Source organism: Oncorhynchus mykiss, chromosome 22 (assembly GCF_013265735.2).
Source record: "Oncorhynchus mykiss isolate Arlee chromosome 22, USDA_OmykA_1.1, whole genome shotgun sequence".
Classification (NCBI taxonomy): Eukaryota; Metazoa; Chordata; class Actinopteri; order Salmoniformes; family Salmonidae; genus Oncorhynchus; species Oncorhynchus mykiss.
The window spans coordinates 44326641-44353316 of record NC_048586.1 but is presented as its reverse complement, the minus strand read 5'-3'; the positions used below and the strand labels follow the sequence as shown (position 1 = coordinate 44353316).

The 26676-nt window shown below is 40.6% G+C and overlaps 1 protein-coding gene across 1 annotated transcript; it reads right to left on the bottom strand.

The window, feature by feature from the left end:
* Window positions 1-1439: 1439 nt before the first annotated feature.
* On the bottom strand, window positions 1440-26407 carry LOC110501911 (serine/threonine-protein kinase 24). The gene is made up of 11 exons (XM_021579783.2): window positions 25781-26407; window positions 20972-21202; window positions 12599-12655; window positions 12356-12464; window positions 12100-12257; window positions 10773-10958; window positions 10338-10483; window positions 9972-10104; window positions 7044-7112; window positions 6487-6626; window positions 1440-6333 (listed from the first exon to the last, which is right to left on the bottom strand). The coding sequence occupies exons 1-11, from the start codon at window positions 25820-25822 to the stop codon at window positions 6300-6302; spliced, it is 1305 nt and encodes a 434-aa protein (XP_021435458.2). The 5' UTR covers window positions 25823-26407; the 3' UTR covers window positions 1440-6299.
* Between the last annotated feature and the right edge of the window lie 269 nt (window positions 26408-26676).

Sequence of the window (26676 nt, the reverse complement as noted above, 5' to 3'; positions counted from 1 at the left end):
TTATTTTTATTTAACCAGGTAAGCTAGTTGAGAACAAGGATTTTAGGTTGAATCAAACCAGTGTTTTATTCATCAATATATTTCAGTGCGCAAAGGTTCTCCAAACCTGTTTGTGATTCATACATAATTTCCTAACCATGAAATTTGCCCAAAATAATCCATCAAATCTGACTATTTGAAATCTACCAGTTGGTGTTGAAACGGAGACAAATATGCATATATTTAGCTTCGTTTCATTTATCCCTATTTTCTGAACCCGTTCTCTCGATGTAGTCTAGTCTGTCGACAAAATTCGAATTAAAGGTAAATAGTATTTAAAGGGATGGTTTAAGTGTACTGAAAACCCTATTGAATGGCAGCTCCACGAGAAATCTGTTGGGTTTTCAGCGGTTGAATTACATTTATTTAGCGTGTGCAAGGGAGCTACGCCTGCAAAGCCAGTTACGCACCTTCATAAAGTAACTCGGAATACCAACTACTGAGAAGTGTGTAGGTAAGGCATCATTTCCTGTCGGAATCCGGAGTCGGAATCCGGACCTTCAAGTCACAAAGTCATGCCTTCTGTGATGAGTAAACTAACTTTAGGGCCTTTTTGCCCCTCGCCCTGTCAAGGAAGCTAACATCTCGGATGGAACCGCACGAAAACATAACTGAATGCACAGTACTGACCAAACAACCAGCTGCCTAATGTAGGGTTTTCTTTCATTAATGGCGTTTGTTTTTTTTTAACGACAACTTTGTGAATTTACTTCAGGATCGGGACCCCTTTTTTCAATTTTCGCCTAAAATGACATACCCAAATCTAACTGCATGTAGCTCAGGACCTGAAGCAAGGACATGCATATTCTTGATACCATTTGAAAGGAAACACGTTGAAGTCGGTGGACATGTGAAAGTAATGTAGGTGAATATAACACATTAGATCTGGTCAAAGATAATTCAAAGAAAAAAAAAACATTAATTTTTTTGTTCCATCTTTTTTAATTGCAAGAGAAAGTTCAAGGTATTATTCCAGGTTAAGCGCAATTTCGATTTTGGCCACTAGATGGTAGCAGTGTGTGCAGCATTTTAGACTGATCCATTGAACCATTTAATTTCAAAATGTTGCCCAAATGTGCCTAATTGGTTTATTGACACATTTTCAAGTTCATAACTGTGCACTCTCCTCAAACAATAGCATGGTATTATTTCACTGTAATAGCTACCGTAAATTGGACAGTGCAGTTAGATTAATAATAATTTAAGCATTCTGCCCATATCAGATATGTCTACGTCCTGGGAAATGTTCTTGTTACTTACAACGTCATGCTAATCATATTAGTCTACGTGAACTCAACCATCCCGCCAGGACACTGATCCTGTAGAGGTTTTAAAAAGCTGCACTCTGGTATTGCATTGTAATGCTGGTAAAAACAATATTGCGCCACACAAAATAAATATCCATTTAAATTTGCGTTCGATTTTAATCACTTGAAAGCTTACAAAGACTCCCAATACCTTGGAATTTGAGTGACATGAACAATGATTATATACAGGACTATAAACGGTCTGCAATGTTACAGAAAATGACATTTCAATTTTTTTAATGTGATGATCATTAATAACAAACGGAAGGACAATATTCTTTATTCTATACATACTGCTTTGTGTGAGTTATAAAAAAATATTATTGTTCCGTAGAATATATCTGTGCTGATAAATGTGTCCTGACGACACCACTGTTTTATTGCCACACTCAAAAAGGTTTACTAGTAATCACGTAAGATATGACAACGGGAGAAAAAAAAAACTATGGCCTCAAGTACCATTATTCTTACTTGAATCCTGAAGAAAACGCTTACAAAAAGTGCAACACTGAAAGAATAAAACGGGACAGTTGTCTCCACAAGGTGCAAATTACAAATCTAAAAAAACAGACGGGCGTACATACATGGCACTTTCATGTGTGACATAAGGGGAATAATGGAAATAGATAAAAAAAAAAAAAGGGGGTCCACTCAAATGTTGGAAAACTGGTCAACAGAAGTGGGATCAAACAAGGGGGTACTTCTGTTTACAACCCCCGAATGCCCAAAACTCAGAAGAAAAACAGTTCAACACTGGACATCTCACATTGGTCTGAACACAGCTAATACAAATAAGGTTTCCAGTAGCTGTTGTAATCCCATAGGAGACCCAGTGTTCATCCTTCTGTGTGCTTTATGAAGCTATAGTATCTAACCCCATGTAAAGAGCAAAAAACATTAACTTAAAAAATATATATATAAAAGAATAGCTGATGTAAATCAATTGTTAAATGTGTCCATGCTGCCATGTAACACTTGTGTTTTTAATGTGACTGCACCCCACTCTCAACAAAGTTGCTACGGCTGATTTGAACACTCAAGGTCCAGCACATCAGGTTCAGAGTCCAGTAGCATTCTTGCTACAATGCATATTAGGTGCGGCAAGTAGCCTAGTGTTTAGAGCGTTGGGCCAGTAACTGAAAGGTTGCTAGGTCGAATCCCTGAGCTGACAAGAGGTAAAAGACATCTGTCGTTCTGCCCCTGAACCAGGCAGTTAACCCACTGTTCCTATGGCCATCATTGTAAATAAAAATGTGTTTTTAACTGACTTGCCTAGTTAAATTAATACCGTGCAGGGCAAGTCACAGGAGTTATTTTTCATCAACTTAAACTTTATGGAAACACGTGTTTAGTGGGTGTAGCGAAATGCCTGTACATGGACGCATATTCATGTAGAACTACACGGGGGGGGGGGGGGGGGGGGGTCAGTAGCAGCAGGGAAGTGCGGTATGCTTCCTAATGGCCGCTGGCTTTCTGCTACTTTACGTCAACTAGTATGAACACACCATAACGCACTTCTGCAATCCTTATATCAACTAAACTTAGTGTGGAATTCACGATTACAGTGTTCTGTTATTCTATGCTCCAAGCTGTGTTGCTACAGGTGGACAGTTGTCTTTATGTAGCATTGAGACATGCCTGTACAATAATGACCATGCGGTCTTACGGCTAAAAAAAACAACAACAAAAAAAGCGCAATTCAAGTTGTTGAATAGATTGTACCACTGCGGTAACAAAGAAGACGTGTCTGTTGTGGGATGATGTAGTTGAATTTACCGCTATGTTAAAAAGAAGACTTGTCTGTTGTGGGATGATGTAGTTGAATTTACCGCTATGTTAAAAAGAAGTCGTGTCTGTTGTGGGATGATGTAGTTGAATTTACCGCTATGTTAAAAAGAAGACTTGTCTGTTGTGGGATGATGTAGTTGAATTTACCGCTATGTTAAAAAGAAGTCGTGTCTGTTGTGGGATGATGTAGTTGAATTTACCGCTATGTTAAAAAGAAGACTTGTCTGTTGTGGGATGATGTAGTTGAATTTACCGCTATGTTAAAAAGAAGACTTGTCTGTTGTGGGATGATGTAGTTGAATTTACCGCTATGTTAAAAAGAAGACTTGTCTGTTGTGGGATGATGTAGTTGAATTTACCGCTATGTTAAAAAGAAGACTTGTCTGTTGTGGGATGATGTAGTTGAATTTACCGCTATGTTAAAAAGAAGACTTGTCTGTTGTGGGATGATGTAGTTGAATTTACCGCTATGTTAAAAAGAAGACTTGTCTGTTGTGGGATGATGTAGTTGAATTTACCGCCATGTTAAAAAGAAGACTTGTCTGTTGTGGGATGATGTAGTTGAATTTACCGCTATGTTAAAAAGAAGACTTGTCTGTTGTGGGATGATGTAGTTGAATTTACCGCTATGTTAAAAAGAAGACTTGTCTGTTGTGGGATGATGTAGTTGAATTTACCGCCATGTTAAAAAGAAGACTTGTCTGTTGTGGGATGATGTAGTTGAATTTACCGCTATGTTAAAAAGAAGACTTGTCTGTTGTGGGATGATGTAGTTGAATTTACCGCTATGTTAAAAAGAAGACTTGTCTGTTGTGGGATGATGTAGTTGAATTTACCGCTATGTTAAAAAGAAGACTTGTCTGTTGTGGGATGATGTAGTTGAATTTACCGCTATGTTAAAAAGAAGACTTGTCTGTTGTGGGATGATGTAGTTGAATTTACCGCTATGTTAAAAAGAAGACTTGTCTGTTGTGGGATGATGTAGTTGAATTTACCGCCATGTTAAAAAGAAGACTTGTCTGTTGTGGGATGATGTAGTTGAATTTACCGCCATGTTAAAAAGAAGACTTGTCTGTTGTGGGATGATGTAGTTGAATTTACCGCTATGTTAAAAAGAAGACTTGTCTGTTGTGGGATGATGTAGTTGAATTTACCGCTATGTTAAAAAGAAGACTTGTCTGTTGTGGGATGATGTAGTTGAATTTACCGCCATGTTAAAAAGAAGACTTGTCTGTTGTGGGATGATGTAGTTGAATTTACCGCTATGTTAAAAAGAAGACTTGTCTGTTGTGGGATGATGTAGTTGAATTTACTGCTATGTTAAAAAGAAGACTTGTCTGTTGTGGGATGATGTAGTTGAATTTACCGCCATGTTAAAAAGAAGACTTGTCTGTTGTGGGATGATGTAGTTGAATTTACCGCCATGTTAAAAAGAAGACTTGTCTGTTGTGGGATGATGTAGTTGAATTTACTGCTATGTTAAAAAGAATAAGAAAATAAAAGAGGAAAAGGTGAGCCTTCAATAGAACTAAAGCACTCATCTTACACAGGACAGAGGAACAATCCAACAGACATCTTGTCATGAAACCACGTGGTCTCATGAAGTTCGATGCTCTGGCAACATAGAACCCAGTGTCAAGACTAGAGAGGGTTAGAAGTAGTGCACCTGGACAGATTCTGTTTCTGTGGTCTGCACTGCATGGCGACTACAGCCACGTCACGCAGTGAGACATCAAAAAGGTCAAAGAGCATTTAAAAAGAAACAAAAAAAGGTGGCCAAAGTATCAATTAACATAAAAACACGACAGAGGGAAGCAATTGCCATTGAATGGATGTGTCCTTGAAAATGTATGATTAAAACAAGAGGGAATCCAAGAGAATGTATTTAAACAAGAGGGAATCCAAGATAATGTATTTAAACAAGAGGGAATACAAGATAATGTATTTAAACAAGAGGGAATCCAAGAGAATGTATTTAAACAAGAGGGAATCCAAGATAATGTATTTAAACAAGAGGGAATACAAGATAATGTATTTAAACAAGAGGGAATCTAAGAGAATGTATTTAAACAAGAGGGAATACAAGAGAATGTATTAAAACAAGAGGGAATACAAGAGAATGTATTCAAACAAGAGGGAATCCAAGAGAATGTATTAAAACAAGAGGGAATCAAGGAGAATGTATTTAAACAAGAGGGAATCCAAGATAATGTATTAAACAAGAGGGAATCCAAGAGAATGTATTAAAACAAGAGGGAATCCAAGAGAATGTTTTTAAACAAGAGGGAATCCAAGATAATGTATTAAAACAAGAGGGAATCCAAGATAATGTATTCAAACAAGAGGGAATCCAAGATAATGTATTAAAACAAGAGGGAATCCAAGATGTTTTTAAACAAGAGGGAATCCAAGATAATGTATTAAAACAAGAGGGAATCCATGACTGAAATACAAAAGAGCAAGTAATAAAGGCAAAGCAATCTCAGTTATGACCATTTACATGTCTCTTTAAACATTGACCCTTTCTAACAGAATATATGTACAGAAGCATTTGGCCACTTCTACACAGAGATTCCTTTGTGTACACTCCATTATTTCTCAATATTTGTAAAAATGTGCCTATTTACAAGTTTGTACAGCCACCCAACAGATCTCTTAATTCTCCCAGAGGACCCCCATCCACTGAAAAGCAGGATACCTGAGTTTTGAAAAGAATGCTTCAATCTCCACCGCACATTTCACAGGATCTCAAAGGAGATGCTCACATGCATGCACACACACACACACACACACACACACACACACACACGGAAGTTAGATCCTCCCTGAAAGGCTTCAGGACCTTTTAGGAATAAGCCACACCAAAATGTTTGAATCAATGGACCTGCGTTCATATCGGAGGTATTGAGCCCAAAAGGTCTAACAGCAGTTGTCAGTCAAAGTGGCAGCTGACCAACAGGCCCGTCCGTGACTGGCCGCAAAGTGACAATATACCTTAAGTAGAGATTTTAAAAAAGTGGGCTGAGGCTTTGCTTTAGGTGAATGAATGAGTGATGGAGAACTTCCTGGGAGACTTCATCTTGGCTGTTGATGTCAGAGGCCATGGACTGACAGACTGCTGCTGCTACTGTAGGGGTGGGATGGGGGGGGGGTGGGTGGGGGGTGTCACTGGGAGGATGAGGCCCTGGGTAGAGAAAACCTGCAGGAGCAAAAGGATGAACAATGGGAAGATTTAGCTTGGGATGGAGGTGTGAGAAACAACACTAGACTTATAGGTCTGCACCCTAATGTTGGAATCAATTTACAATACTATGAGCTGTCATCAAATCACGGGAGGTGTTGATGCCATTACCTCTGTAGTCTGTGCACTAGTTCAGACACCAGGGCGTCAGAGATACCAGGATAGGACTCCTCTGACATGAAAACGGCCTCCCTCAGCTCGTCCACAGCCTCTGGCTTGCCATTGGTTGCCTCAACCTGGTTCTCTTTTAACTGTAAGGGAAGGAGAGACGGTTTACTGGATGATTTTGGCTCCCAAGTGGCGCAGTGGTCTAAGGCACTGCATCTCAGTGCTAGAGTGCTACAGACACCATAGTTCGAATCCAGGCTGTATCACAACCGGCTGTGATTGGGAGTCCCATAGGGGCGGCGCACAATTGGCCCAGCGTCGTCCGGGTTTGGCCGGTGTAGGCCGTAATTGTAAGTAAAAATGTATTCTTAACTGACTTGCCTAGTTAAATAAAATCTTAAAGTGTGCAGCTGTAACTTCAATAAGGTCAACAGATATATCAGAACAGTTTGACCCGGAATCATTCAACTTGACTGAGATTCACCGTTATTATCTTGAGATAAAAAGAGAAATAGTAACTTCAGAAGATATAGTTAAAATGAGCCCAAATACATTCTTACCTCAGCAAACAAAGGTGAAATGATAGTGCACCAGCTCTGTGACAGAGGCCTTTTTGGATTGTCTTGCACCTGATAAAGAAAGTATAACATTTAAAAATCATACTGATGGCTCAGTGCAAGAGCTGAAAAACAGCTGAAGAGTGAACGTCAGCTTATTAAAACAGAGAATGCCCAGAAACCACCTCCTGAACAACTGTGTTCGGTTAGATCCGGATGTTTATGACGGGAGAAAGCATGTGGTTTGAATACACACACTATGGTATAAATATATAGACTATGGTATAAATATATAGACTATGGTATAAATATATAGACTATGGTATAAATATATAGACTATGGTATAAATATATAGTCTATGGTATGAATACACACACTATGGTATAAATATATAGACTATGGTATAAATATATAGACTATGGTATAAATATATAGTCTATGGTATGAATACACACACTATGGTATAAATATATAGACTATGGTATAAATATATAGACTATGGTATAAATATATAGACTATGGTATGAATACACACACTATGGTATAAATATATAGACTATGGTATAAATATATAGACTATGGTATAAATATATAGACTATGGTATAAATATATAGACTATGGTATAAATATATAGACTATGGTATGAATACACACACTATGGTATAAATATATAGACTATGGTATAAATATATAGACTATGGTATAAATATATAGTCTATGGTATGAATACACACACTATGGTATAAATATATAGACTATGGTATAAATATATAGACTATGGTATGAATACACACACTATGGTATAAATATATAGACTATGGTATGAATACACACACTATGGTATAAATATATAGACTATGGTATGAATACACACACTATGGTATAAATATATAGACTATGGTATGAATATACACACTATGGTATAAATATATAGACTATGGTATAAATATATAGACTATGGTATAAATATATAGTCTATGGTATGAATACACACACTATGGTATAAATATATAGACTATGGTATAAATATATAGACTATGGTATAAATATATAGACTATGGTATAAATTTATAGACTATGGTATGAATACACACACTATGGTATAAATATATAGACTATGGTATGAATACACACACTATGGTATAAATATATAGACTATGGTATGAATACACACACTATGGTATAAATATATAGACTATGGTATGAATATACACACTATGGTATAAATATATAGACTATGGTATGAATATACACACTATGGTATAAATATATAGACTATGGTATGAATATACACACTATGGTATAAATATATAGACTATGGTATAAATATATAGACTATGGTATAAATATACACACTATGGTATAAATATATAGACTATGGTATGAATATACACACTATGGTATAAATATATAGACTATGGTATGAATACACACACTATGGTATAAATATATAGACGATGGTATGAATACACACACTATGGTATAAATATATAGACTATGGTATGAATATACACACTATGGTATAAATATATAGACTATGGTATGAATATACACACTATGGTATAAATATATAGACTATGGTATGAATATACACACTATGGTATAAATATATAGACTATGGTATGAATATACACACTATGGTATAAATATATAGACTATGGTATAAATATATACTAAGTATATACAAAACATTTTAAAAAACAGCTGCTCTTCCACGACAGACTGACCACGTGAAAGCTATGATCCCTTAATGATGGGACTTGTTTAAATCCACTTCAAATTAGTGTAGATGAAGCAGAGACAGGTTAAATAAGGATTTTTAAGCCCCGAGAGAAGGATTCAGAGGATGAATGGGCAAGACAAAATATTTAAATGCATTTGACCGGGGTATGGTAGCAGGTGCCAGGCGCACCGGTTTGTGTCAAAAACTGCAATGCTGCTTGGTTTTTCACACTCAACAGTTTCCTCGTGTGTACCTCGAATGTGCCACCACCCAAAAGACATCCAGACAACTTGACAACTGTGGGAAGCATTGGAGTCAACATGGGCCAGCATCCCTGTGGAAGCATTGGAGTAAACATGGGCCAGCATCCCTGTGGAATGCTTTTGACACCTTGTAGAGTCCATGCCCGACGAATTAAGGCTAGTCTGAGGGCAAACTCAGTATTAGTAAGGTGTTTTGTACACTCAGTGTACACTACGGTATAAATACTGTACATACCATGGTACGAGTACATACCATGGTACGAGTACATACCATGGTACGAGTATACACCATGGTATAAAATACACTATGGTACCCATTTTTTCCCCTGCAGAGTTTCCAGGGACCCCATTTTTTCCACCCCAAATCCAATGACAACCTGAAAATCAACACATTTAGAATTCCAACAATGCCAATGTTTTAAATTTGACTTCTGCTTTCAAAAGTAGATCAAACGAAACATGTAAAAATTAACTATAGCCATTGAATTCTACCGTGCATTATAGGGAAATAATAAGTGCTCTAGAATGCCCTGGTATAATTACCAGGGCAGAGGGGGTGTGGTATATGGCCAATATACCACGGCTAAGGGCTGTTCTTAGGCAAGACGCAATGCAGAGTGCCTGGACACAGTCCTTAGCCGTGGTATATTGGCCATATACCACAAACCCCGGAGGTGCCTTATTGCAATTATAAAATGGTTACCAACATAATTAGAACAGTAAAAAAATATATGTTTGTCATACCCATGGTATACGGTCTGATATAACACGGCTTTCAGCCAATCATCATTCAGGGCTCAAACCACCCGGTTTATAATATGGTATAAATATACACAATGGTATAAACACACACAATGGTATGAATATACACTCAGCTTAAATCAGAATTTGGGTTGAGGATAACCATGATAAACTAAGACGCATGTTTCTCTGCCATCTTTACCTTGTTCCTCTCCAGCTCATCAAACTGGGCGGCACCATTCAGGAACTTCTTGGGGTCCTTCTCCCTGATGGTGTTGAAGATCCAGTCATCGTTCCCAGAGTCGTTCACTCCAGACGCCTGGCCATCCTCCTCACTGACAAGACAAAGACAACCTTTTAGACAACCTCACATGGAAGCACAGTCTGAAGCATATTAGTAAACTGTCCCAATAAACAATCTGGTTAACAACCACTTGTGTGTGTGTGTGTGTGTGTGTGTGTGTGTGTGTGTGTGTGTGTGTGTGTGTGAATTGCCCGAGGAACGAATGACCACGATCGGCTAAATAACATTAAAAGGACTTTAACGGGTCAAATGATGACGACTTACAAGTCCGACTCGTCGTCGCTGGAGTCCTCCCGAGACTGCTCTGCTTTCCACTTCTTGTACTTCTCCACCAGCTCTGAAAGGTAGGACGTCTTCTTGGCGTGCCGGATGATCAGCTTGTGTTTCAGCAGCTCTTTGGCAGTTGGCCTCTGAGGAGGAGGAGCATCGAGTCAAACAAGTGTAAACATTGGATGTGTTTTCTAAATGTACAGAGGGTTGACTTTCTACATTTTTTTTGTAATTTAGCAGTTGCTCTTATCCAGAGCAACTTACAGGAGCAATAGAAGTGCCTTGCTCAAGGGCAACAGACAGATTTTTCACCTAGTCGGGTTTGGGGATTCGAACCAGCGACCTTTCGGGTTACTGGCTCAAACGCCGCTTAGCCGCTAATTAACGAAATGCCCATTTGAGCTCAATTGCTCCCCAAACACCACTTACAAAGCTGGGCTCTTTGTTCAAACAGGCTTCTATGAATTCTTTGAGGGGTTTGCAGTAGTTTCCTTCCAGGGTGGGCGGGTTGTTCTTTGGGATGACGAATAAGACCTTCATAGGGTGAAGCTCTGAGTAGGGTGGCTCTCCTTTGGCTAGCTCTATGGCTGTTATACCTAGCGACCAGATGTCCGCCTGCGACACAACGATAAAAAAAATTAAAAGAAGACACTTGAAAGATTTTTTAGAACAAATTCATCACACTTCCACAACGGACTTCAAAACCTCATAGCAAATATCAATAGGGAAGGTTTGTGATGCAAAGGATATACAGACAGCATGATTCACAGAATGAAAGTGATAATAACACTTGAGATTTCTATTCAAGAGATGAGGGAGCCATTTTATATTTCGCCAGACAGACAGACAACCTGATCCTGTAGTAGGCCATTTAAGGAACTACCGTCAACCCAGTGTGAGACTGTGGTGGCTCTGGTTTGCCGCATGGTGATTCATATGTTGTGGTCGTTCCTAATGTGTCTGGTGATATTTTCTATCTGTGTGCAGTGCTGTGCCCTGGCTGTAGTGTGATCACAGCAGGTTACAGAGCTGAAGCTACCTCTGCTATGCCTCTACTCAGCAGAACAATTCAGCCAGGGGAAAAAACAAAGTTTATTGGACACTATTTGATTTATTAGGATCCCCACTATGAAAACAAAGTTTGCATTAAACATTTTGTTGACAATTCCACACATTGCCTATGACACATTATAACACTTGCACGAACCTATGAACAGATATGCCATCTTAACCTAGAACCTGAAAGAGACAACCTAGATCCTGAAAGAGACAACCTAGAACCTGAAAGAGACAAACCTAGAACCTGAAAGAGACAAACCTAGATCCTGAAAGAGACAAACCTAGATCCTGAAAGAGACAAACCTAGATCCTGAAAGAGACAAACCTAGATCCTGAAAGAGACAAACCTAGATCCTGAAAGAGACAAACTAGATCCTGAAAGAGGCAACCTAGATCCTGAAAGAGGCAACCTAGATCCTGAAAGAGGCAACCTAGATCCTGAAAGAGGCAACCTAGATCCTGAAAGAGGCAACCTAGATCCTGAAAGAGGCAACCTAGATCCTGAAAGAGACAACCTAGATCCTGAAAGAGACAACCTAGAACCTGAAAGAGACAACCTAGCACCTGAAAGAGACAACCTAGAACCTGAAAGAGACAACCTAGAACCTGAAAGAGACAACTTAGAACCTGAAAGAGACAACCTAGAACCTGAAAGAGACAACCTAGCACCTGAAAGAGAGCTTGTGGTATTTCTGACCTTTGAGTCGTACGCAGACTGTTTTATGACTTCAGGTGCCATCCAGAACGGAGTGCCCACGAACGTGTTCCTCTTTATCTGGGTGTCCGTCAACTGCCCCGCCACTCCAAAGTCTGCCAGCTTCACGTCTCCTTGCTCCGATAGCAACACGTTAGCGGCTGGGGGGCAATAACACAAACTATGAGATTTACCATGGTGGCCAGTCAGTTGGGTGTTCATGCCGCACTGTATGGCCATAGTGGGTTCTGAACAGTACCTTTAATATCTCGGTGGATTTTCTTTTCAGAGTGCAGGTACTCAAGTCCCCTCAGGATCTCTCTGAGAATAGTGGCAATCTGGGTTTCGTCCAAGGCACCGGGCTCCAACTAAAAGAGAAAGCAGGCTGGAATAAAGTGTCCTACTGAACCGCGATGGAAATGTGAAGACGCCTTTTGCGTTAGGCCTGTGTTACATCAATGCCATCTTACTGAGGAGTTTAATATACTGTAGAGAAACTTACTAAATCCAGAGCTGATCCTCCTCCTAAATATTCCATAATAATCCATAATTTCGCATCCTGAAATTAAAAAGAGAGAATGTTTTAATCGTAAATCGTGATGAGTCTTTATTAAAACAGATCAACATGTGCTGTTATAATTCTGCATCACATTGGAATAGAGTGGAAGGGGAAATTAAATATAAGATGAAGACAGTTAACCTCTCATTTAATACTTTCATAATAATTAATATTAAATGAGAAGCTTAAGCTAAGCACTTCAGCAATCTCTTCTCCCGGTGAGCCTTGAGGAGGGGAGTCAATCACAGCACATCTGGCTGCATCAGGGATCATATCAAATGGTGGAAAGTTAGGTCACTTAAGGTCTGACGCAACAACCGCCTAGCGACGCCTGGAAAACAACCGCCTAGCGACGCCCGGGGAACAACCGCCTAGCGACGCCTGGAAAACAACCGCCTAGCGACGCCCGGGGAACAACCGCCTAGCGACGCCCGGGGAACAACCGCCTAGCGACGCCCGGGGAACAACCGCCTAGCGACGCCCGGGGAACAACCGCCTAGCGACGCCCGGGGAACAACCGCCTAGCGACGCCCGGGGAACAACCGCCTAGCGACGCCCGGGGAACAACCGCCTAGCGACGCCTGGAAAACAACCGCCTAGCGACGCCTGGAAAACAACCGCCTAGCGACGCCTGGAAAACAACCGCCTAGCGACGCCTGGAAAACAACCGCCTAGCGACGCCCGGGGAACAACCGCCTAGCGACGCCTGGAAAACAACCGCCTAGCGACGCCTGGAAAACAACCGCCTAGCGACGCCCGGGGAACAACCGCCTAGCGACGCCTGGAAAACAACCGCCTAGCGACGCCCGGGGAACAACCGCCTAGCGACGCCCGGGGAACAACCGCCTAGCGACGCCCGGGGAACAACCGCCTAGCGACGCCCGGGGAACAACCGCCTAGCGACGCCCGGGGAACAACCGCCTAGCGACGCCTGGAAAACAACCGCCTAGCGACGCCTGGAAAACAACCGCCTAGCGACGCCCGGGGAACAACCGCCTAGCGACGCCTGGAAAACAACCGCCTAGCGAAGCCTGGAAAACAACCGCCTAGAAAAAATGGTGTAATTTAGCAGACGCTCTTATCAAGAGTGACTTACAGTAGTGAGTGCATACATTTTCATCCTCCCTGGCCTGAATCTCTCCTTCCCAGCCTCCCTGGCCTGAATCTCTTCAGCAGCTTGCCATAGCCTACTAACCAGCTCTTATCCTCAGTATGGGATCAGACAGAGCATTTCATATGTAAACCATAATGCAACAGTATGTGGAGCAGAATTAATGGGCCCCGCACGGTGCTGTTAACATGGAAGAAAACTCCTCTTTTCACCCTGGGGTATTTACACACATTTTAAAGCCAAAGAACGGCTTTTCAAGAGATGTCGAGTGTTTCTGAATGATTCAGTCTCAGTTCTGACTTAAATCTGCTTGAAAATCAGAGACGAGTTTTAAATATTTCTGCCCAACCAAATTTACTGAACTTGAACAAATTTGAAGGTCGGTAGACACGTATTAAAAATGATTCACAGCTGTGATGGCTGCCAAATGTGTATTAACTAAGGTGAAGACATTCACAAATCAATACATCTTCATTTTTCATTGATTTGGAAAATGTACATTTTTTTCTCACTTTTATAACATGGAGCAGATTGTGTAGATCAGTAAAAACAAATCTAGATTTCCTTTTAAGGCATAAAAATGTGAAGACTGTGCAAGGCGTGTTGAGTTTCACCAGGCACTGTGGTGAACAATACCCTGTGGTGAACAACACCCAAGAGTTTATAAAGTAGCCTATGCACTCAAACGAGGGTCATAAGGAACAGCTATGATCAGGCACAAATTCTACATGACCAACTCCGCAGAGTTGGTCATGTACAACATCTAGTGGAAAGCCTTCACAGAAGAGTAGGGGCTGTTACGGCCGCAAAGGGGGGGGGTCAACTCCATATTAATGCCCATGATTTTGGAATGAGATGTTCAATAAGCAGGTGTCCACATACATTTGGTCATTTAGCGTTTCTGAAAAATATATAAAATGAACCAAATTGCAACCTTTGTTGACTGCAACATAAGGCGATTCTGCCCGAGTGAGCATTTTCTGTTATAAATGGCTGTGCATGACTGTCTGCTGCGGCTGTGAATTTCCCCTCGTAGACAGGTAATCATGTAGGCCAGTGGTGTGTGGATGAGTAAGTATGAGCTGCAGACTGAGGCCTGTGGCCAGACAGACTAGATAAACCTGCCTGAGGTGCCGGCGTCATGTGTAAAAGAGCACATTTCACCTTTTTTTTAAATTTTTTTTTTTAGAAAGACTAGGCCTATGACTGAGTAATTACATAGGAAATTGTATTCTGTTGGGCAAGTTCTAATTCATCACTGACTGACACTAATATCTTCTCCTCTCTCTAATGGTTCTTATTGTATAACGGTTTTACCAGGAATTATTGGAGAGATTTAAAGTCAGTCTGCGTAACCAATTTTGATATGGCTTTGACTTGGGATGCAAATTTTGGTCAATTTTGTTATCGACTATGCTTCTAACTTTAGTGTTTTCCCACAAATTGCAATTGAGCAAATTCACCGGTTAACAAAAGGTTAAATTCGTTCCAAACGGTAAAATGTGACCAGCAGAAAATACTATGCATTGAAGGAATGGACATGCGACAATAGCGAGCCTATCATTTTCTTTTATTTAATCCTTATTTTACCAGGTAAGTTGACTGAGAACACATTATCATTTACAGCAACAACCTGGGGAATAGTTACAGGGGAGAGGGGGATGAATGAGCCAATTGTAAGCTGGGGATGATTAGGTGACCGTGATGGAATTTAGCAAGGACACCGGGGTTAACAACCCTACTCTTTTGATAAGTGCAATGGGATCTTTAGTGACCACAGAGAGTCAAGACACCCATTTAACGTCCCATCCGAAAGATGGCACCCTACACAGGGCAATGTCCCCAATCACTGCCCTGGGGCATTGGGATTTTTTTTTTCGACCAGAGGAAAGGGTGCCTCCTACTGGCCCTCCAACACCACTTCCAGTAGCATCTGGTCTCCCATCCAGGGACCAACCCTGCTTAGCTTCAGAAGCAAGCCAGCAGTGGGATGCAGATTATAGAACATGAACTAATGAAGCAGAGAATGGAATTCATACATTTTCAAACATTGGCCAAATTGCAATTTGTAGGAAAACACTAACTGTTCTAAGACGCATCTGATGCCCTTTCATGTGACAGAGATGAACATCTTAGTTAGAAACTAACCTAAATATATGCAACAACTAGGATGGGTTGCTAATATGACAAGTATTGTGCTTTTGACTTCTGGACAACGAAAGAAAGTTGATATGAAAACCAGTAGAACTGAAATTCTTGTAAACATTTTTTGGTTGCTTTTTTATTAGAGGTCGACCGATTAAATCGGAATGGCCGATTAATTTGGGCCGATTTCAAGTTTTCATAACAATCGGAAATCGGTATTTTTGGACACCGCTTTGGTCGATAAAAAAAAAAATATATGTACATATATTTTTATATATATTTTTTTTTACACCTTTATTAAATCTTTATTTAACTAGGCAAGTCAGTTAAGAACACATTCTTATTTTCAATGACGGCCTAGGAACGGTGGGTTAACTGCCTTGTTCAGGGGCAGAACAACAGATTTTTACCTTGTCAGCTCAGGGATTCAATCTTGCAACCTTACAGTTAACTAGTCCAACTCTCTAACCACCTGATTACATTGCACTCCACGAGGAGCCTGCCTGTTACGCGAATGCAGTAAGTTGCTAGCTAGCATTAAACTTATCTTATAAAAAAACAATCAATCAACCATTATCACTAGTTAACTACACATGGTTGATGATATTACTAGTTTATCTAGCGTGTCCTGCGTTGCATATAATCGATGTGGTGCGTATTAGTGAAAAAGGACTGTCGTTGCTCCAACGTGTACCTAACCATAAACATCAATGCCTTTCTTAAAATTAATACACAGAAGTATATATTTTTTTACCTGCATATTTAGCTAAAATAAATCCAGGTTAGCAGGCAATATTAACCAGGTGAAATTGTGTCACTTCTCTTGCGTTCATTGCACGCAGAGTCAGTGTATATGCAACAGTTTGGGCTGCCTAATTTGCCAGAATTTTACATAATTATGACATAACATTTAAGGTTGTGCAATGTAACTACTACTTCGAGGGTGGCTGTTGTCAATGTGTTCCTGGTTCAAGCCCAGGTAGGAGCGAGGAGAGGGACGGAAGCTATACTGTTACACTGGCAATACTAAAGTGCCTATAAGAATATCCAATAGTCAAAGGTTAATGAAATACAAATGGTATAGAGAGAAATAGTCCTGTAATTCCTATAATAACAACTACAACCTATAACTTCTTACCTGGGAATATTGAAGACTCATGTTCAAAGGAATAACCATATGTTCTCATGTTCTGAGCAAGGAACTTAAACGTTAGCATTCTTACATGGCACATATTGCACTTTTACTTTCTTCTCCAACACTTTGTTTTTGCATTATTTAAACCAAATTGAACATGTTTCATTATTTATTTGAGGCTAAATTGATTTTATGTATGTATTATATTAAGTTAAAAGTGTTCATTCAGTATTGTTGTAATTGTCATTATTACAAATAAATAAAACATTATTTGGCTTTTTTTGGTCCTCCAATAATCGGTATCGGTGTTGAAAAATCATAATCGGTCGACCTCTACTTTTATATATATATATATATATTTTTTTTTTTTTTGTTGTTGTTGGTAAATATTTTTTATTCAACAGTAACATGCAAAACAGAACAGAACAGAACAACAGGGTTACACAAAGAAAAAAATTAAAATAAAATACAAATCCACATTAATATCCATTTAAATACAGACATGTAGCGAATACATTTTAGACATTTTGTTTTGTGTTTTAATTATTCTAAATTGTTTTCCAAATCAGATAAAAATAAATAAAAGGGGAGTTTTTTTTCCCTTCGTACATTGATGTGTATGAACATTTTTCCTAATAACATTAAAGAGATTTAAGACATACTGACGTTCAATTGTGTGTTGTAAAATAATTGTCAAACATGGACCTTATGGTTGTTGCTAGCGACGCCTGGTGTTGTTGCCAGAAATATAGTTTTCCATCAGTCCTGCTATGCCCTCCGACGAACCATCAAACAGGCAAAGTATCAATACAGGACTAAGACTGAATCGTACTACACCGGCTCCGACGCTTGTCGGATGTGGCAGGGCTTGCAAATTATTACAGAATACAAAAAGGGAAGCACAGCCACGAGCTGCCCAGTGACACAAGCCTACCAGATGAGCTAAATTACTTCTATGCTCGCTTCGAGGCAAGCAACACTGAAGCATTAGCTGTTCCAGACGACTGTGATAACGCTCTCCGTAGCCGATGTGAGTAAGACCTTTAAACACGTCAACATTCACAAGGCCGCAGGGTCAGATGGATTACCAGGACTTGTACTCCGAGCTGACCAACTGGCAAGTGTCTTCACTGACATTTTCAACCTGTCCCTGACCGAGTCTGTAATAACAACATGTTTCAAGCAGATCACCATAGTCCCTGTGCCCAAGAACACTAAGATAACCTGCCTAAATGACTACCAACCCGTAGCACTCACATCTGTAGCCATGAAGTGCTTTGAAAGGCTCGTCATGGCTCACATCGATACCATCATCCCAGAAACCCTAGACCCACTCCAATATGCATACCCCCCCCAACAGATCCACAGATGATGTACTCAATTGCACGCAAAACTGCCCTTTCCCACCTAGACAAAATGAACACCTGTGTGAGAATGCTATTCACTGACTACAGCTTAGCATTGAACACCATAGTGCCCTCAAAGATCATCACTAAGCTAAGGACCCTGGGACTAAACACCTCCCTCTGCAACTGGATCCTGGACTTCTTGACGGGCCGCCCCAGGTGGTATGGGTAGGTAACAAATCCGCCACACTGATCCTCAACATGGGGGCCCCTCAGGGGTGCGTGCTCAGTCCTCTCCTGTGCTCCTTGTTCACTCATGACTGCATGGCCAGGCACAACACCATCATCAAGTTTGCCGATGACACAACAGTGGTAGGCCTGATCACAAACAACGAGACAGCCTATAGGGAAGTGGTCAGCAACCTGGCCGTGTTGTGCCAGGACAACAACCTCTCCCTCTACGTGATCAAGACAAAGGAGATGATTGATCAAATTAGATCAAATTAGCGGTTTGCTGACCGTTCTCGTGTTAACTATAAATCGAGGTGTTACATTTAAGTAAGTTTGAGAGGGATAAAAGTTACATTTACACGGAGCAAGATAAAATCCCGTCAGCAATCTTCCTGGAACTCCTTTTTTGGTTGCTTTTCTGTTAGCTGCTTTGTGGTGCTCCTCCCGCTCCCACTGCTCTACTGCTCCCTGCGGGTTACCTAGCAACGAGTCTCCGCTCTAGTTTGCTCGTGGCTGACTGACTAGAGACAGCCATATAGTTGAGATACGAAAGCTACTTTCTAACTCTATATGACTATTTCCGCAAAAATAATAATAATTCCGGTCGATCAAGACACTTCCTATTTTATGACTGACAAGATTTGTTAAATTGGTGTCCAGAATTGAATTCCACTAAATTATGCAAATGAACCGATAAGCATGACCGGTCAAATGTATTTTCGGTGGTTAACCGTTGACAGTCAAGGCTAGGGACGTTATACCATATACCATCAGGGAGGGCAGCATTACATGTTTATTTTTATTTGTTTTACATCAAATATAAAAAGTGAGCACAAGCCGTAGAAACAAGCATTTGAAATGCTATACGATTCGGCTACCGTTTTCAGAGACTGCATAACATCAGTATGTGTATTCACCTAGACTTGGCCTGATCGTGATGCAGGCTACAGGCTGATTGTCTGGCTGAACAGAGTGTGGTCAGAGCCAGGCTGTTGCTGTCTCTGGGAGGGCAGATGTTGGGTCTGAGCTATACGAACCAGCGCTCCGAGGGCTGGAGTAGCACCTGTTGCCTGCTTGCCCCACTTTTAGACACGCACACAACACTAGCCTCCATCTGTCAGTACGACTGGAGCCAACAGCTAGCTGGCACTCTCACCACTGACCTCAGGTAAAACCCTTAACCAGTAATTGGAAAAAGTACCCAATTCTCATACTTGAGTAAAAGTAACGATACCTTAATAGAAAATGACTTGAGTAAAAGTGCAAGTCACCCAGTAAAACAGTACTTTAGTAAAAGTCTAAAAGTATTTGGGTTTTAATATACTTAAGTATCAAAAGTAAATGTAATTGCAAAAATATATTTAAGTATTAAAAGCATAAAATTAATATATGCTTATATTAATTAAACCAGACAGAAGTTTTATTTATTTATGGATAGCCAGGAGCACGCTCCAACAGTCAGACATCATTTACAAATGAAGCATGTGTGTTTAGTGAGTCTACCAGATCAGAGGCAGTAGGGATGATCAGGCATGTTCTCTTACTAAATATGTGAATTGGACCATTGTCCTGTCCTGCTAAGCATTCAAAATATAACAAGTACTTTTGGGTGTCAGGGAAAATGTACAGAGTAAAAAGTACATTATTTTCTTTAGGAATATAGTGAAGCAAAAGCAGGCAAAAATAGAAATAGTTAAGTACAGATACCCCCAAAAAACTGCTTAAGTAGTACTTTAAAGTATTTTTACTTAAGTACTGCCACTAACACACTACATGCTCTCTAAGAGCCACTTAAGCCCTATCACATATAGACCTGGAGTACTCCGCCTACTCCAGATTCATTTCAAACCTCTAGTTCACAGCAACCAAGGACCAGGAAATGATGAAATCCCTCACGAACAAGTCAACACGGGATCCTCATGAATGCTTAATTGTTTTTTTTTAATAGTATTACTGTCCTCGCATGACATGCAGTACATTGTAGGACATATAGGATAATGAAGTAATGCATGCCTGTGTTCTGCTCACCATCACCAGTACCAATCCTATGGCATATAGGCCTAATGCTCAGGCACAATTAATGAGAGCCTTGTCCCATTAACCATATGAATGATTTATTGACCCACATACAGTTGCCTGCAATTGTTACACATACCACTACTGGCAGCAACACTTGAACTGACACCACAACTGTCACACAAATAGAGAGAGAGGGGGGAGGGGGGGGGGGGAGGGGGGGGGGGAATGTAGAAAGAGAGAACAATGCTTTCCCACAATTTGTGGATGGACTATTCAGCCAAAATCCTTTTTTCACAGCATGTTGAAATAACGAGGTTTGGTCAACTTACCTTCAAATATGATCCATAATACCTGGTAACGAAGGGACTGTCACACTGGCTGAGGACTGTTATTTCCTGTTGGATGTCTTCGATTTCATCCTCAGCCTCCTCGAGGTCAATTATCTTAATGGCCACTACTTTCTGAGTCCGATTGTCAACGCCTTTGAACACCTCTCCAAAAGAGCCTTTCCCTATCCTCTCCAGCTTGGTGAACAGCTCCTCCGGATCGGCTCTAAAGTTCTGAGGGAAGGAGAGAAACAAGGCTGTGGTAAGGACAGCAGAGCAACATTCAAATCACAGGTAAAGAAGGACCAATGCGATCAAGAGATTAAGCATAGGTTTTTATTCTATGATTGTAGCCTGTCTGGTTTTAATAATTGTCCAATAAAAAGTATGAGCTGGCACATCCACCCCCCCCCCCCAAAAAATATAAAAAGTTAGTAGAGGTGCTGACTAACGGTACGCTATAAAAGAGAGTTGGACCCTTTATATACAAGCTCACAGTTTTATTGGGTAAACCACCAATGTTGCAGCATCACTGTGCCTTCTTCAGGGTGATGTCATGAATGCTTGAACCGGGTTATGTAGACAAACAGCGCAATTCGTGCATCCAATGACAATAGTGAGGGTTGTGTTTATAGTTATTAGGGTGGTGAGACATTTTCAAAAATGAAACTGTTAATAGGCTGGGCATACGAAGGCTGATTTCCACAGAGCTGGTAGTGCGTGTTCCCTCAGTGAGCAATTGAACAGCCAGCAATACCTTGTGACAGGATTTCAGAACATGGTTGCTGATGTTATCTGGGCCAGTGGCTTTGTTGACTGATATTTGTTTTATATATCCTATGAACATCTGCTTCCTGTATAACCAAATGAACTTCCCCTTGTGCTAGAGATAATGTTCACACAACAGCTCACCTTCCTCAGTATAAAATCCAGACTACCAAATCTACAATTAAAAAAATACATGTAATTTAAAAAAAAAAACATTTTAAGTGTTCAGACTAGAGCTGTCCCCAACAACAAAAATCTTGGTCGACCGAAAGTCATCAGTACTTTCGAGTAGTATGTTGGTAGAATTTTTTTGGGGGGGGGTGTATTTGTCCATATATATAGACACACCCTATGTGTTTTAATAAAATCAACTATTAGGAAGAGTTTGTCTGATACTTTAAAAAACATTACGGTTTGATGAAATATGCCTCAAGAGATCTAGATAAGCAGAAGAAAAAAAATCTTAACCTGACCCAACTTTTCTTTCTGGCTTTCGCAGATTCTGCCATTACTCCCCTGAAGTTGCCGATAATAGCCTACACGAGGAGTCGGCAACCACTCATGTCGAATGCCAATTTATCTTACAATTTTTACTGATATGCGTGCCAGTTTTGGTTTTCATATGCACATTTTCGTGAAACCGTTTCATTTAAATGTATAATAACGACTTCGTATCTTAAAATCATTGTCATGTGATTCATCAAAATTATATCCAAATCTATATGAAAACGACAAAACCTACAAAAGTAACTTTATTTTACTACGTAAAAAAAAAAAATAGCCTACATAAAGCAACAAAAACCAACAAGAAAAACATTGTAGCCTGGTGACCCATGAGGCAGCGTACAACTGGCCCAGCGTCGTCCGGGTTAGGGGAGGGTTTGGCCGGCAGGGATGTCCTTGTCCCATCGCGCTCTAGTGACACCTGTTGTAGGCCGGGCGCATGCACGCCAACATGGTCGCCAGTTGTGGGTTTCCTCCGACATTTTAGAAACTCCCCAAATACAGGTGTGTCAAGCTTGTAGCATCATACCCAAGAAAACTCGAGGCTGTAACTGCTGCCAAAGGTGCTTCAACAAAGTACTGAGTAAAGGGTCTGAATACCTATGTAAATGTGATATTTCCATTTATTTTTATTTTGTATAGACAAAAAAAAGTTTTGGCTATGTTATTATTGTTTGTAGATTGAGGGGGGAAAAAACAATTGGATCCATTTCAGAATAAGGCTGTAATGTAAAAAAATGTGGAAAAAGTCAAGGGGTCTGAATACTTTCTGAATGCACTGTAAACAGTACCAGCACCCAAAATGAGTACCGAAACCTATTTCAGCCCAAGTCAAGCACTGATAAGAAGTTATCAGGTAGGCCTATTTTATGACGTTTCCACTGGATCAGAGCATGACATTTTTCGCTTTCACGCTGAGTGGTTATCAAAGTGAGCTGGAAAGATTTTTCAAAAACATTGAGTAACTATTGTAAATTCTCAATGGATGAAGGTTTACATACTCTGCAACATGGTAAGACTATTAAGGCTCTGTTCAGTTATTAATGCTTCCCTGGGCCAATCACAGAACGCTATAATACAAAGGATTCTGGTGTAGGGGGGGGCACAGCTTTGGATTCCCAAAGCTGAAACCAATAATATCATCATTATACCCCTGAGAAACTCAAGCAGCTTGAGGAATTAATTCTAAACACCCGTAACAACCAATAGGTGAACAACACCACTAATCCGATGGCTTTAGTTCGGCCTTATTGACAAACAAAGCAGTCTTTCACACTTTCTGCCCTGCAATAGTGACTCTTTGGTCACTTGCCTTTATCCATTTTTGTCAAATAGGCCTATGTTTCTTTAAGTTAGGCAATCAGTGTTTCCCTTAGGATGTTTTTCAGCAGTGGAGGCGGGCTGGGCTGGATACCTACTATGTAGGGAAAGGGGGATACCTAGTCAGTTGTACAACAATGCATTCAACTGAATTGTGTCTTCCACATTTAACCCGACCATCAATCAAAGAGGTGCGGGGGGGCTGCCTTAATATACATCCACGTCATTGGCGCCCGGGGAACAGTGGGTTAACTGCCTTGCTTAGGGGCAGAACAACATATTTTTTATCTTGTCAGCTCAAGGATTTGATCAAGCAACCTTTCGGTTACTGGCCCAACGCCAGGCTACCTGCCGCCCCTACTGGGACAATCTACTGGGATTTTGTACTTTGGCCAGTAAAGTGGGAAATTGTGAAGCAGCTCAACCTGACAAGAAAATCCCGATATGATAAAGTGAGAAAATCTCTTGGAGTTCGAAAAATCTAAACATCAATACGGACAGTAAAAGAATAGAACCAAGGCTTCCTCCATAAAGATGGAGAATAGCTTGGAGCAGGAACACAACACCCCCTCCCCTCAGACAGGCCCTCTTTTCCCCCCTGTGGTCTACAAAGGAGGGGATGGTCCTCTTCACGCTTGACATTACAATTCACTTCCTGCACTGCAACGATTAACTGCCTGAAGCACTTTTGTCACAAATTATGGAACGGTCTATTAGGCTGCATAACAGAAATAGTGTGAAGGAACATTTCCCAGTGAAAATACTTTGTTTTTTATAGGTGAACGATGTCCAATTAATTTCACTACAGGTATAAAGATTTCATATCCCTATACTCTAAAAATCGCAATTTGATACCCATTATGGGGCATTCTGGAAAGAGAGAGGAACTTGATTTGCTTGAACTAGAATTACAGTTTAATTTACCATAAAAACAATGCTGAACAGCTAGCCTATTGTTGTCATAACAACCCCTGGAGAATGTTGTACATCTGCTCCATTAAAAAGAGGCAAAGAGACTACTAATATCTTGACATGAGTTGAAAGGGGGGTGAAGAAGAATAAAGCCTGTCACAACCGCAGAGCAGTCATCCAGGTGAAAAACCATCCTATTGAGACTGACCTCAATGGGGAAAAACAACACTGGGCACTGTGACTACAGGCTCCACATGCTGGGTGGGAGCCTCCACAGTCAGGTTTATCACCACTGCTAAAACATCCCTATAAAAAGCATGAGTTTGATCCTCTCCCAGCTGCACCACCAGATTGCGTGGTCCAATGCAGTCAGTCTGCACCCTGAGGCTCATCCCCTCCCGCCCCATATACACACACTCCACTTCTCCCTGTGGGTCAGCTCTACCCAGGCCAAGCCTGAATGAACCATGTTGCCACCATTCAGGAGAGGACAGTACAGTGGTGAAACATGGCTCTATTCATGCAGCTCAAGGCTATCTCGTGGTAGTGCCCCATGAGAATGACAGTCATATGTCCATTGTCAGAATGAGGAATGACCTAGAGACCTAGTTTTCTTACAAGATAAGTCATGTCCAGGCAGCTTTCTTGCTGACTGCCTGCACTGAAAAATGTCAAGAATGTTTAAGAGGAAAGATTACTTTCCACTACCTCAAAACATGTTGCTGTTTTGCTTTCATGTTTCCTTGTTGAATAAAATGCGTTTAGTGGTTGAGCCATTGAGTCGTGCTTAAAATGTATTGCCTTTCTGAGTAAACACAAACAATTAATGTGCATTTGTGTAACACTACAGGGAAAGCATTTCAGTTGTAGCTCAGGATTTGGCTTAAATGGCAAACACTTATTGTTCTAGCAACATGCTAAATAGTTTATATATTGTAAAACAGATGCTTAACTTTGCCATCCAGTCTACAGGACTGTCAGAGACAGACTGCACCACATGGGGCCAATCTGGCCACATCTCTGCTAAACATACATATGGCTCAATAGATTGGTCTCATCAGTGGGCCTTTTTCTGGTGCAAAGAATCCAATACCCTGTGTCTTTCCATAGTTGGCTAGCTAAGTGGCTAGTTAACGTTAACTAATAAACTAACACAGCTAGTGAGGATGTGATCATAAATAAAGTCGACTTACTGATCACGTAATCGAGTCAGTTTCGTTAAGGTTAGCTGGCTAACAAGTTTGCTAAAGTATTGCAAAGAAATTGAGGGAGACCGACTACTTGATTAACTAAGACAAAAAATCTTACCTGCATCCCTGGAATGCCACTCTGAACCGGGGAACGAGCCATGTCGTCATAAAATAAACAATCAGCTAAATTCGTAGTCAGTTGACGCCACTTTGTTTGCTAGCTAAATGAGTTACTGTAGCTAGCCCAAATCGGAGGAGAGTGCAAAGCTGTTTATGTCCAGCTAATGATACCTTGCGTTATTGGAATTATAATGCCTGATTTACACAAAGTCCCCAACTATCACGAAATCAGCTCAAAAACATTGCTTTTTTTATTTTATTTTTTAGCTGCAATGTCTTGGAAGTTGTGCCTCTTCCGCAGATAGCAAACTAGCTAACGTTAGCTAGCTAAATCTTCAACAGAAGAACAAACTAGGCTCTGCACAAGTCTCACCAAACCTTAAATGTTTTCGAGAATATCCGATGAACAATGAGAATAATATAATAAATTGAGGATAGTTGTCGCATTTGTTGCCCCGTCCTCATCACTTTTCTCTATTGCCCTCCGCCATTTTGATAGCTGTCATTCTGACATTAGGGAAACACTTCAGGAAAACTACAGCGGTGCGCAGCGAACCGGAATATTCCTCCATGGAAGCGCCCAAGCAATCAAGACCCACGCCATTGGCCGCTCGATAGCCAATGGGCTCTCAGCAACGCTTCCACCGCCGCGTCCGAGGAGACTGCATACCGCGTCCGAGGAGATTGCATACCGCGTCCAAAGCGGCAAAGTAGCTAGCTAGATACTGTCGGGAGTCACTGTAGAAATTCAGCCAGCTCCGATTGACTGACAAATATTGACGTATATACAATGCTATATGTAAACTGCGTCAACTAGCTAACGAATGAGATAGGATTATTAGTTTCAGGTTTTAAAATACACAAACTACAGTTATGCTGGTAATGGATTGCATC

What these genes read in the sequence shown, in the direction of transcription:
- LOC110501911 (XM_021579783.2), bottom strand. Translation starts at nt 25,822, where the DNA reads ATGGCTCGTTCCCCGGTTCAGAGTGGCATTCCAGGGATGCAG. An exon ending in AGTCTGCGTACGACTCAAAG is followed by an intron (nt 10,959 to 12,099) that starts GTCAGAAATACC and finishes GTTGTGTCGCAG; the next exon opens with GCGGACATCTGGTCGCTAGG. An exon ending in ATGAGCTGGAGAGGAACAAG is followed by an intron (nt 7,113 to 9,971) that starts GTAAAGATGGCA and finishes TTTCTTTATCAG; the next exon opens with GTGCAAGACAATCCAAAAAG.